This window comes from Argentina anserina, chromosome 5, assembly GCF_933775445.1.
Source record: "Argentina anserina chromosome 5, drPotAnse1.1, whole genome shotgun sequence".
In the NCBI taxonomy this organism is placed as follows: domain Eukaryota; kingdom Viridiplantae; phylum Streptophyta; class Magnoliopsida; order Rosales; family Rosaceae; genus Argentina; species Argentina anserina.
Window position 1 is genome coordinate 7,678,323 of NC_065876.1, and position 12,289 is coordinate 7,690,611.

The 12,289-nt window shown below is 36.1% G+C and overlaps 2 protein-coding genes across 3 annotated transcripts in view; one reads left to right on the forward strand and one right to left on the reverse strand.

The window, feature by feature from the left end:
• LOC126796014 (elongation factor 1-alpha-like) overlaps positions 1 to 12,289 on the reverse strand; it is a 136,886-nt gene that overhangs the window by 7,452 nt on the left and 117,145 nt on the right. The window lies entirely within an intron of this gene.
• On the forward strand, positions 2,937 to 7,357 carry LOC126796007 (AT-rich interactive domain-containing protein 2). The gene is made up of 3 exons (XM_050522749.1): positions 2,937 to 4,343; positions 6,040 to 7,043; positions 7,348 to 7,357. The coding sequence occupies exons 1-2, from the start codon at positions 3,330 to 3,332 to the stop codon at positions 6,919 to 6,921; spliced, it is 1,896 nt and encodes a 631-aa protein (XP_050378706.1). The 5' UTR covers positions 2,937 to 3,329; the 3' UTR covers positions 6,922 to 7,043; positions 7,348 to 7,357.

Here is a 12,289-nt window from a genome sequence, read left to right on the forward strand (position 1 = left end):
TTTTAGCGCGAGGTTGTTTGCACCGTTAAAAAGCATAAATGAACTTTCTACTAGATGATCGGATACCAATATATGTTATGATCAAATCAAATATGTACTAGAGGTGTATAGAACATATGTGATAAACTAAAATAACTTGGATATCTTAAACTCAATCAATCGACTAACATAACTCAGATAAATAAACGAAGATGTGTTGATCAATCAAAAATGATCAAAATCAAAGATGCACTAGCACATCAACGTAAAAGATCTGCGATAAGCGAATATGACGTTTTACATTCTCAATCCACTGATTGGATAAATAAACGAAAATAGTTTTAGATCTGGCTCTTTTAAGTGAGTACAGGATTCTAAGATGGGAATGTAAAAAATTCCCTCTTGAAAATAAAATTCCTTATATCTCCACTAAATGTCTAAATTGAATTAGAACATCACTAAAAAGTAAAAACATAGTTCTTTGGTACGCTATTGATTGAAATTGTTTTGAATCAGATTTCATTTTCTTTGCTTTTTCATAAACACTGCTCTCCTCTCTCTCTCTTAGGGGTGTTAATTGAAAACCGAAAACCGAAAAAAAACCGAACCATAACCGAACCATAACCGAAAAAAACCGAAGAAAAAAAAAACCGCACTAAACCGCAAAAAAACCGCACCAAACCGAAAGATTTGGTGTGGTTTTGGTTTGGGACGTTTGGAAACCGAAACCGAACCGAAAAACCGAATATATATATATTATAAAGAAATTATATTATTTATATATATTTTTAATATACATAATTAAATATGTTATCGATCGAGACCCAAACTTTATCAAAATTCGGTGAATTTTTTACCATATATGTATTTATATATGCTGATCACATCCGACGGTCGAAATTTCATAATTTGAATTTTAGATATTGGAACCACAACATGTCTACTAATGTGCTATAACTTGTTTAGTGGTCTTTTTGCAAATGTATGCAGTTGTGAAGCAACTATATCTTATAAATAGAATTTTGCAAATTTGTCCGCATGATGCGTTACGTATAGTGAAATATGGTTATAGTAAAAAAATCACATATTTTCGATAACGTTAGTGTCCCGATCGAGGCGGTCAACCATTTTTACGTTATTATCCCCTATGGGTAGCCTTATCCCTGGAACGTAAAATTTTTGAAAATTTTACACGAGCTGCTACATTACATATATGTGAGAGTGTGTGCATGAAAAAATCCACCAAAACTAGTCAAGAAGGAGGGGGTAAGAACAAATTCACTTAATTAGATGAAATTAAGTTAATGTTGACCACATCGATCGAGACCCAAACTTTATCAAAATTCGGTGAATTTTTTACCATATCTGTATTTATATATGCTGATCATATCCGACGGTCGAAATTTCATAATTTGAATTTTAGATATTGGAACCACAACATGTCTACTAATGTGGTATAACTTGTTTAGTGGTCTTATTGCAAATGTATGCAGTTGTGAAACAACTATATCTTATAAATAGAATTTTGTAAATTTGTCCGCATGATGCGTTACGTATAGTGAAATATGGTTATGGTAAAAAAATCACATATTTTCGATAACGTTTGTGTCCCGATCGAGGCGGTCAACCCTTTTTACGCTTATTATCACCTATGGGTAGCCTTATCCATGGAACGTAAAATTTTTGAAAATTTTACACTAGCTGCTACATCACATATATGTGAAAGTGTGTGCATGAAAAAATCCACCAAAACTAGTCAAGAAGGAGGGGGTAAGAACAAATTCACTTAATTAGATGAAATTAAGTTAATGTTGACCACATCGATCGAGACCCAAACTTTATCAAGATTCGGTGAATTTTTTACCATATATGTATTTATATATGCTGATCACATCCGACGGTCGAAATTTCATAATTTGAATTTTAGATATTGGAACCACAACATGTCTACTAATGTGGTATAACTTGTTTAGTGGTCTTATTGCAAATGTATGCAGTTGTGAAGCAACTATATCTTATAAATAGAATTTTGCAAATTTGTCCGCATGATGCGTTACGTATAGTGAAATATGGTTATGGTAAAAAAATCACATCTTTTCGATAACGTTTGTGTCCCGATCGAGGCGGTTAACCCTTTTTACGCTTATTATCACCTATGGGTAGCCTTATCCATGGAACGTAAAATTTTTGAAAATTTTACACTAGCTGCTACATCACATATATGTGAGAGTGTGTGCATGAAAAAATCCACCAAAACTAGTCAAGAAGGAGGGGGTAAGAACAAATTCACTTAATTAGATGAAATTAAGTTAATGTTGACCACATCGATCGAGACCCAAATATTATCAACATTAGATGAATTTTTTACCATATCCTTATTTAAATATGCTGATCACATCTGACGGTCAAAATTTAATATTTTGAATTTTAGATATTGGAACGACAACATGCCTACTAATGTGGTATAACTTGTTTAGTGGCTTTTTGCAATTGTATGCATTTGTGAAGCAACTATATCTTGTAAATAGAATTTTGCAAATCTGTCCGCATGTTCTTTTTATTTCGTTAAGAATTAAGTAGATAGACAAGGAAAGAAACTCCGATTTTCTTTACAAAAAAACCGAAAAAAAAAACCGATATAAACCAGAGAAAAACCAAACCGAACCAAACCGAACACAATTGGTTTTTTTTTAAAAAGTGAAAAACCAAACCGAACCGAACCGAATAAATAGAACGGTTTGGTGTTCGGTATCACCTATAAACCGAACCATTCAAACCGATTAACACCCCTACTCTCTCTCTCTCTCTCTCTCTCTGTGCTCATTTCTGATTTGCTTTGTCTAAAACAAATTTGTGCTATCTTGTTGTTGTGTATCTCTCTCTCTCTCTCTCTGTGCTCATTTCTGATTTGCTTTGTCTAAAACAAATTTGTGCTATCTTGTTGTTGTGTATCTCTCTCTCTCTCTCTCTCTCTGTTCATTTCTGATTTGCTTTGTCTAAAACAAATTTGTGCCATCTTGTTGTTGTGTACTAGTGCCACCAGCTAATCAATCACTTTCAAACAATCCCATCAGCTTCAACCTCGGTTTTGTCTTCTTCAACCTCGCTCCTTCATTCTCTCTATACTACCATTCGGTGGCTTTTCAAAGCAAAACTAGAACAAAAGGCTGAGAGCCCAAAAATGTCCAGGTAATATAACAACGTTTCTTAAGCATTCTACAAAGCTAAACAGGGCAAAGTGTCTCCTACCCTCTGCCCAAAATATCATCTTTTGTCCTTGATCATTGAAAAAAGAGGAGTCTTTTTTTCTTTTTGTTTTTCTTTTCTTTTCAAGAGTCAAATCGAAGTTCATGGCAGAATGGTCGTTTTTGACAAATGGGTCTGTGTTAGATTTGGCTGATGTTATTGATGCTAATCCAATTAATGGGGATAGTCTTGATAGTGTTATTGAATCTGTAAAAGATGATGATGAAGGTGATCATAAGTGTACTGATATTGATACTGTACAAGATGGTGTAGAATGTGTTAGTGATGATTATAAGGGTAGGTTAAGATGTACATTTGATCAGGTTATGTCTGCTTTTCTTAAGGAAATTGGGGGTAGAGGTATTGTTAGGCCTGTGCCTGCAGTTTTTGGAGATAGGCAAAATGTGGATTTGTTCAAATTGTTCTGTGTTGTTAGAGATAAAGGAGGGTATGATTTGGTTTCGAAGAAGAGGCTGTGGTCTTTTGTGTCCAAAGAATTGAGCCTGGATAGTGGAGCAACCGCGGCTTGTGTAAAATTGATCTACTTTAAGTATTTGAATGAGTTGGAAATATGGTTTAGGGAGAGTTGTATGAGTAGGGGCTTGGGGAATAGGAAGTCTGGGAAGTATGGGACTTTTCATTTGTTGTCTTTGGAGCTGGAGACAGAGTTTAGAGGTATGTTGTTGGATGGGACAGAGCAGAAGGACAATGGTGATGACCTGCTTCTTTTGGAGCCTAGCCAAAATGGGAAAAGTGAATGTAGTTTCTCAGATACCAAAGAGGCATGTGCAATGCACTCGGGTACTGGAACTTGCAATGGTGGCAAAGACGAAAATGTTTGTAATGATCATCAATATGGTACTTTAACTGTACCCTCTAGTGTCAATAGTAAAGAAAATGATCGTAAAAGAAAGCGACGAGAATCCTTATCAGGAATGCTGAATTGGGTTATCCAGACAGCAAGACAAGTTGGTGATATTTCAAATAGAGAGATACCAGAGTCAGCTAAGTGGCGGACGCATCAGGGCAATGAGTTCTGGTTCCATGCAATTAAAGCAAGGGATGCATTGATGCTAAGAAGAGATATTAATCCAAAGACTGAAGAGTTACTCCAGCAGGTACATTTATCTACTTTTTTTTTTCTCGCTCCTTGAGCTGACATTTGCGTTTTTGATATGCATAGTAGACTTAATCTTCAAGTATGAGTACTACTCTTTTTATATGTGCCTTTATCAATGCAGGGAATAGGAGTAATTCTGTTTTTGTAAGTTATCGGTTTTATGATGTATAATCAACCCCCTCTAAGAAGATGCTATTATCTCTTCCATACTAGCATATTTTGAGTGAAGTAATTTTCATTTTGTGATCTTATTATTCACCTAAACGCAACTAGATCACTTAGTTAGAGCATTAATTGCGCATTGTACCAGCATGTGACTAGGATATCTATAGCACCGACCTCCTCACCCTCATTTTTTTTATCACTGACTCCTCTAAGTGGAAGCTATGGATCTCTAGAGGGGGGGGGGGGAGAACCCTCAGCTACTCTTTTTTTTTTTATAGTTATCTCTTTCACCGAGGGAAAGAGTTACGAAAGGAGGAAAAGGACAGAAGGGGAAGGGAAAAGGAGGGAGGGACACCTCCTCTCGGATCTGCGGCGACAGTAGCACCGCCTTCTCTACGTTGCGGTGTCGCTGTCCGGCCACCTTTGGCCTTGAAATTACCACCATTCGGTAAGCTTCCTCGATGAAATCCCAAGCTTGTACATGAACTTCTGGTAAGCTAATTTATCTAAAAACATCTTGTAGCTGAATTACTTCCTAGTAATTTGGGTATGAGATGTGACAATTCGGTATCAGAGCCACTCTGCCATGTGGTGCGAGTGTGCCGACGAGGACGTCTGACTCCTAAGCGGGTGGATTGTAATCTCTCACATCGGTCAACATAGAGGGGGTGATGTGTCTTATATGTACATGCCCACGTCCATCTAACACGAGGCTTTTTGGGGGCTCAATGGATTCGGAGATGATGAGAACTCCGAAGTTAAGCTTGCTCGGATAGAGAAATCTCAAGATGGGTGATCTATTGGGAAGTTGTTCGTGAGCTCCTAGAATTGCTATAAACCTCAGGAGGTTCTTGATTCAGTCTCTGTTTTTATTGACCTCCTGCTTCCTTAGATCCTTGGGAAGTCTTCCTGTTCAGAGTTTAAACCAAACTTGATTTAGCCAATATCTCATTTACGTGGTCCAGTGTTTCAAGTTCTTCGATTTTTCATGGCTATACATCTCATACCTGTCTTATGTATTTATAACTTTCCTTTCTCCTCATATGCTTCTTATCGTGGTTCGTATTGTACCTGTCCATTATTACAATTTTTTTTATTTGCATGATATTAGAAACTGTCTTCGGAATCTTGGATGCTCCGAACAGATATGTTGGAACTTGGTACTAATATAGCCGTGTTGGAAATGAGACTTTTGATCTAGAGCTTTAGACTATCGTCTTTCTCGCCTTCCATAGTTAGCATTTCCTCCTCACTTTTCCCCGTTAAGGTATCGGCTAAGAGAGAGAAAAATTCCAGGGTACTTGGCATCTCAAATTTGTCACATCCGTGGTTGTTAGATTTGCAGGAACTTCAGCTGTTGTTTGACAATACCTGTTACCAATGATTAATGATTAATGATTGGAGTTGGAGCATTTGAGTTTTCTTGCCTGTTTTCCTGGCTGAACTGTAAAATTGTAAATTTTAATATATGAGACTCATCAGATAATAACTTGAATAATTCATAAACATTGCATGGTTTAAACTTGCAGAAGAAATTAAGGATGCATCCATTTATGTATGAAGATTATATTCGTGCTGGTCACCATTCCTCAGAGAGGTTAAGATGCCGAGGAAGGCTTCCGCATTCTACTAAATCTCGCTCGTGCACATGTTGCAATTCATCCCCACCAACTCAGAGTAATTTGTCAAGTCCTCCTGTCGTGTTGCATAATGGTTCAAAGGGGCAAGAACCTATGGAAGTTGATTCAGCCTCCCCTCATCCTGTGGTTGTCCCATCTGACGAGGATGAATCCCGTGAAAAGTATGTTTCTGTAGGCTCTCTCTTTCAAGCTGATGTTCCTGAATGGACTGGTGTGGCGTCAGAAAGTGATAGTAAATGGCTAGGCACAAGGGTATGGCCCTTGCAGTCTGAAGAAAACACTTCCTTTGTTGAGACGGATATAATTGGCCAGGGAAGACCAGATTTTTGTGGCTGTAGGCTTTCAGGTTCTGTTACATGTCTCAGATTTCACATTGCTGAGGCTAGGATAAAATTGCGGAAAGAACTTAGTTCCTTGTTCTATCATTGGAGGTTTGATCGTATGGATGAGGAAATTTCTCTTCAGTGGACAGCTGAAGAGGAAAAGAGGTTCAAGACCTTGGTTCAGTCAAAGTATCCTTTGTTTTGGAATAGTGCATCCAAGTGGTTTCCTAGAAAAACTAGGGAAAACTTGGTGAGCTATTACTTCAATGTGTTTCTTGTTCAGCGAAGAAGTTATCAGAACCGTGCAACTCCAAAAAATATAGATAGCGATGATGACGAAACAGATTTCGGATCTTTAAGTGAGGGTTTTGGGCATGAGGCAGTCAAAGTTCCAGGCTCCAGTGTTATTGCTTGTTCCCAGAATAAGCAGTGTGTTGATTTGGATTAGATAAAATGCTGAGTTAGAAAATCGGACTTGTGGTTTACACCACTGCATGTTTTACACAACCTCGGAAAGGTGGTGCAACCGTATCGGAAACAGACCTGGTGGGATCTTGATGTGGCCAGAAGGTAGAGCCTATGTGATGCGCTGAAGAATGCTGTTGGTGCTTACTCTGAAGCATCTTCAGTTCTGCAAACCATCCTACTGTTTTGAATGGCTGCATCTTGAATACTTTTTCTAATTCTAGGTTTCATGATACAACTTTTTATAGGGAAATGATGGGAGACTACACAGTGGTTTTAGATGTAGTTTCTTTTTAAACTTAGGAATGTGGATATTGCGGTGTAGTTTTCATCCTTGTGCTTTCATATTTCCAGAGATGTGAATATGTCTTTGCCATTCTCATTTTGATTCTCTGTTCCTGTCTTGTAGACTAGACAAGCGTCGATGAATTTCATAGCAGAGTTTGCTCATTGAGATGCAAGTGTTGCAAGACATCACAGATTTGGCACTGCATTCTGAGCTCAGTTGCTTTCTTATGGTCCTAGAGTCCTCAACTATGGGTGTTTACTATCAACTGTATAGTGTGTTCTTGATACAAGTTCATTCTACGTGCAGATGTATTACATATGACGTAAATATGTAATGATGCAACAAATGGTGGATTGTGGCAAGTGAACTATATACTAATTGTATATGCCATTATTTCGCGTCGACTGTGTTTATGTGGCATTAACTGTGTTTTATTATGGATTTTGCATGGTGTTCAGTACTGACTTACAATGGATTAGAGGTGGCAAATGGGTCCAAAAGCGGTCCGGTCCGGCCTGTTAAAAATCGGTCTAGTCCGGTTTGGTCCGAGTCTATTATTGTAATGGGCTGGGCCGGGCTGAGATATTTTAGTTCATGAGCCCGGCTCAAGTTTGTTTTTTAGCCTGCCACGACCCGGACACGATAAATTTATGGGTCGGTCTGTTAAATACATAATTTTATATTATTTATATAAATATTTAAATAATTATCATTATTAGACTTTGTTAAATTGAAATATCTTGATTATTCAATTATTTTAACTATAATATTTCACAAATATTATCAAAGTAGTAAAGAAAACGTCATTATTTTGATATATACGTAACGTTTTAGAATTAAGATTATGAAATATGTTGTAGTATTTTATGTATTTTACTATTCTAAATAGTTATATAAAATAAGTACATAATATTTTTTATTTTAATTGTCATATAATGTTAGCGAGCCGAGCCGACCCATTTTTTTGCCCGGCACATGCCCGAGTCCGGCCCAACATAGGCTTGAAACATGGGCCAGGCTATGCTTAATATTGAAATAAATGGACCGTCCTGAACACGGCACATACACGATATTAGCCTGCTTAAAATGGGTCAGCCAGCCCGTTTTTCACAGTAGATGAAGTAAGCAACTGTATTATACAAAAGTTTTAAGGACCCCAATGCCGTGAATGACCCTCCAAATCTCCATATACCTTAATTAGAGTTCCTTTTTTTGTTCTATAATTCAACTCGTTTCATCGTTAGTTTTTCACAAATACTAGAAGCTAAACCAAGAGTCTCGTCATGAAGGAATGAAGTTGTACCCCAAGAACTTGGTTGGCCTTTGAAGATAAGGGTATCTGATCCCTACTATGCAACCCAATGAATAGGTGGCTTGAATTATATGCCACTCTCACCTTATGGAAATCAGTAAATGATAGCGTAAGGTCGAGCTTTACAGATTTAATTTGGAAATTTTTTATAAACAGTACGTGAAATATAGGCCACTATGAATTTCAGTACAACTTCTCTAATATCAATTTTAGTCCATCAATTTCGAAATATGACCCAATAAATGTACATAACGTTATTAACACCGTCAAGTTAGAGACATGTATCATAATTGGAAGGGTAATTCGGTCAGTTTTGGTCTTTTGGACGCCCAACCCTTCTACCTGCTCCCCTTTTCTCCCATCTCGTCCACCTGAAGTTCCATTATGAGATAATAACTGAAATCTGCATACTAGAGGATCAATTGATCAGACGGATAATTGAGCTCCTCAAACGATGATTCCTCTTCTCCTTAATATCAATTAGCTACCATCCATCTTCCAATTGCCTAAACAATAAACGAGATCTCTGACCCGCACTATTGAATTCAACTCTAGGTATGAAGGATTTGGGTATGTGTATTAGTGAATGAGAAGGAATGATTGAGGAGTGGAGCTAACAAATTTGGAAAGCATTGAATTTGCAAAACATGCAGTTGAGAGAGAGAGAGAGAGAGAGAGCACCACTACCCAGCCAGCCTAGGTCCAAGCATGCTTGAATGCTTGATTCTATCTGCATATCAAGATGGTTAGTAGTAGCTAAAGAAGAGTAAGTAGAAGACCTAACATGAGAAAGATTCTTTTGGAGCTGATGATGTTGGTGGTGGAGATTTGCAGACTCCATCTCCAATTCTCTATATGCAATGATAATTGTCCTTATCCTTTTGATAAACCCATAAAGTCCTTAATCTACTCATGGAATTGTATTCTATCTCACGCAAATGAAAGGTAGAAGATTGTACGCAGGTCTCAGCAGAGAGAGAGAGAGAGAGAGAGAGAGAGAGCGCGCCAAAACCAAGTGAGAGGAATAAACCCATTATGCCCTTCATTATACCCGTAATGTCATGCACAATGACGGAGTCAATGATGTCCCGTACGAATATTGAGTTGGGGTTCATATTTGATGTACCAGAGTTCATGTTTTCAAAGTTATTGTGCTAAAATTCACAGTGAGTCATATTTCATGTACTACTCCTGAAATTTTCCCATTTAATTTCGTGAAGATGATTGAGTTGCTATAGAGAACTTACAACAAGTTGAGAAATGAGTATTGATGAAGATGAGAATTTACATGTACTTTTGTGAGGACTAATGTCAATGGCTCCTATTTCAAACAGCAATATTCATATAATTTTAGTTAAGAAAATTAATTGAGAAAGTTAACATTTTTTTTGTGTTTTGAAACGTACCGTATAACGTACATAAATGGCGATGTTCACGGAATATTTTGACTACATAAATTTTTTCATGTTTCGCCATTGAATGCTGTTACTCCATCTTCTTTACATGCATATCTCGTAAATTTTTCACCTTGATTTGACACATAGGCTGTGCTTGGTAACATGGATTGGATTTGATAAGAAATCCAATCCTGTTAGGACTTGTGGATTTGAGATGTCTAGCCCTATTTGCAGTGCCACGTTTTCACTTGTGGATGATTGGAAAAGCCGAAAAGGTAACAAGTTAAAAACAACTATTTAAATCTTTTTTTTTTGTCCATTATCAATTCATTTCAATTTTCAAATCTCTTGCTGAAGCATTCATAAACATTTTAGATTTTTTTAAAAACATCCATTTTATTCTTATTATCAATTTTTTTTCAGTTTTCAAATCCCTTGCCAAGCATTCATCAACATTTTGGAAAATTCATCAATTAAAATTATTGAATGTAATTATAAAAAAACAAATGTGGACATCAAAAGCACTCATAAATTCTTAAAATTTTTATTTTATTGTCGTTTTTCCTTGTTAAGCACAAATTAAAATGATAAAATTAAAAATGAAAGCACTCATAAACCCAAATATGAAATTTACAATAATAATTATGCACCATATAATTTTCATTTCATTTATAACAAAATTAAAAAAACAGAAAAGTATGCTAATGAATGCTAGCTTTCTGACTTTAGTACTAGGACTTCAAGAGCTTTAGAACATAACATACAATTACAAAATTTAAAATATAGCTACAAAGTTCTCAAATGAATTGTACGATAAACTTCATGTTTTCATCATCATTATCAAATAAGTTGCAAATGTTTTTATGACTTGCGAGTGGTTTGCCCCTCCATCCATCAACATCACTGTGATGCTATACTGGAACCACAAAACAAACTCTTATTAGTTGTGTAACATTCAAGTATCATAAAAGATGATACCCTAAGTATGAGGGTACTGGGCACTAGTTAGTTTTGTAGCAACACTAGAACTAAAATACATAACATTGATGATCTAGTTATATGGACAAGCATGTTTGGGAAACATTCACAATTAAAGAACAAATTGGTATATGTTTCATCCTTGTGACAAGACTTGGACTAAAAACCAGACTAAGAGTACATTCTAATCAATAGATATCATAAAAGAGAATGGTGAGATGGTGTGTAATGGGCTAGTATATACGAGGCCTTTGACTTGTAACAGATTCATAGGCAAAAATGAATAGGGTTTGTGACCCCAACGAATATCAAACCATCATACTTACTTGGAGTGACCAATGAATATTACATTGGCACTTCCCAGCTGCCATCCTTCTTTGTTATGGACAAACTCCTTTGAAGAAATCCTGAGGTTCAGTAAAGGAAGAAATAAATTTTGGCTATGTATTCTTATCTAGCTAGCAACATCTAACATTTACAAAATTACGTGTAGGAAGAGATGTTATCTGGATTACTCTGGGAAATCTTCAAGCATCATAATCCCATATAACAGCACAACTAACGCATTGCATATAAGCGATCAACTATATTAAATGATTGAACATATATGTATAATTGTTGATTGTATTTGAATTGAGATATAGCTTCATACATATGCAATAGATTACATTTGGAGCCATCTTGGTTGTATGGATCTCATTTGACCATAAAATCACCAAGGTCTGTTCCATAGTCATAGAACACTGGTATCACAGAAGCAAACTTCATTGAGAAGAACTGAAAATATGAGAAGATGCTATTTAAGTTTAATCATATTGGTTAAATGGTCACTCACAATTTACGCCAACAGATAGTAATAAGATTTTTTTTTTTTTTGCCAATAACGAAGAAATTTCGTTTAGTCTCAAGGGCAAAGGAAGAAACAGAACAACATGAAAGAAAACCAGACCAAACAATTATAAGAAAACAGTTCCAGGAACTAACAAACACCACCCAAAAACTGGTTTAATTTATAGTAGTATCCCTCCACTTGATTTTCTTGGGGCTGAACATAATTGATAATCTCTCTGAACATCATAGTCATTCCAGTTACCTATTATTTAAGCAAATCCACATGACTATGTCAGGAAATTGAACCATTAAACACATAAACAAGTCCCTTTAATTTTATAACAAAAACAAAGAGAAGAAAGGAAGGGAGAACAAAAGATAAATTCAATAACATATATTCAAAATAAGCACAAGGACATGAAGTTAACGTGTACAATATCAGAATCTCATACAAACCATAAGAATGCCAACTCTTTTGACAACAATGCATATAATATAGCCTACCAATTTAAGATCACTCTTCAATCTACTTTTCAGCAGAAAA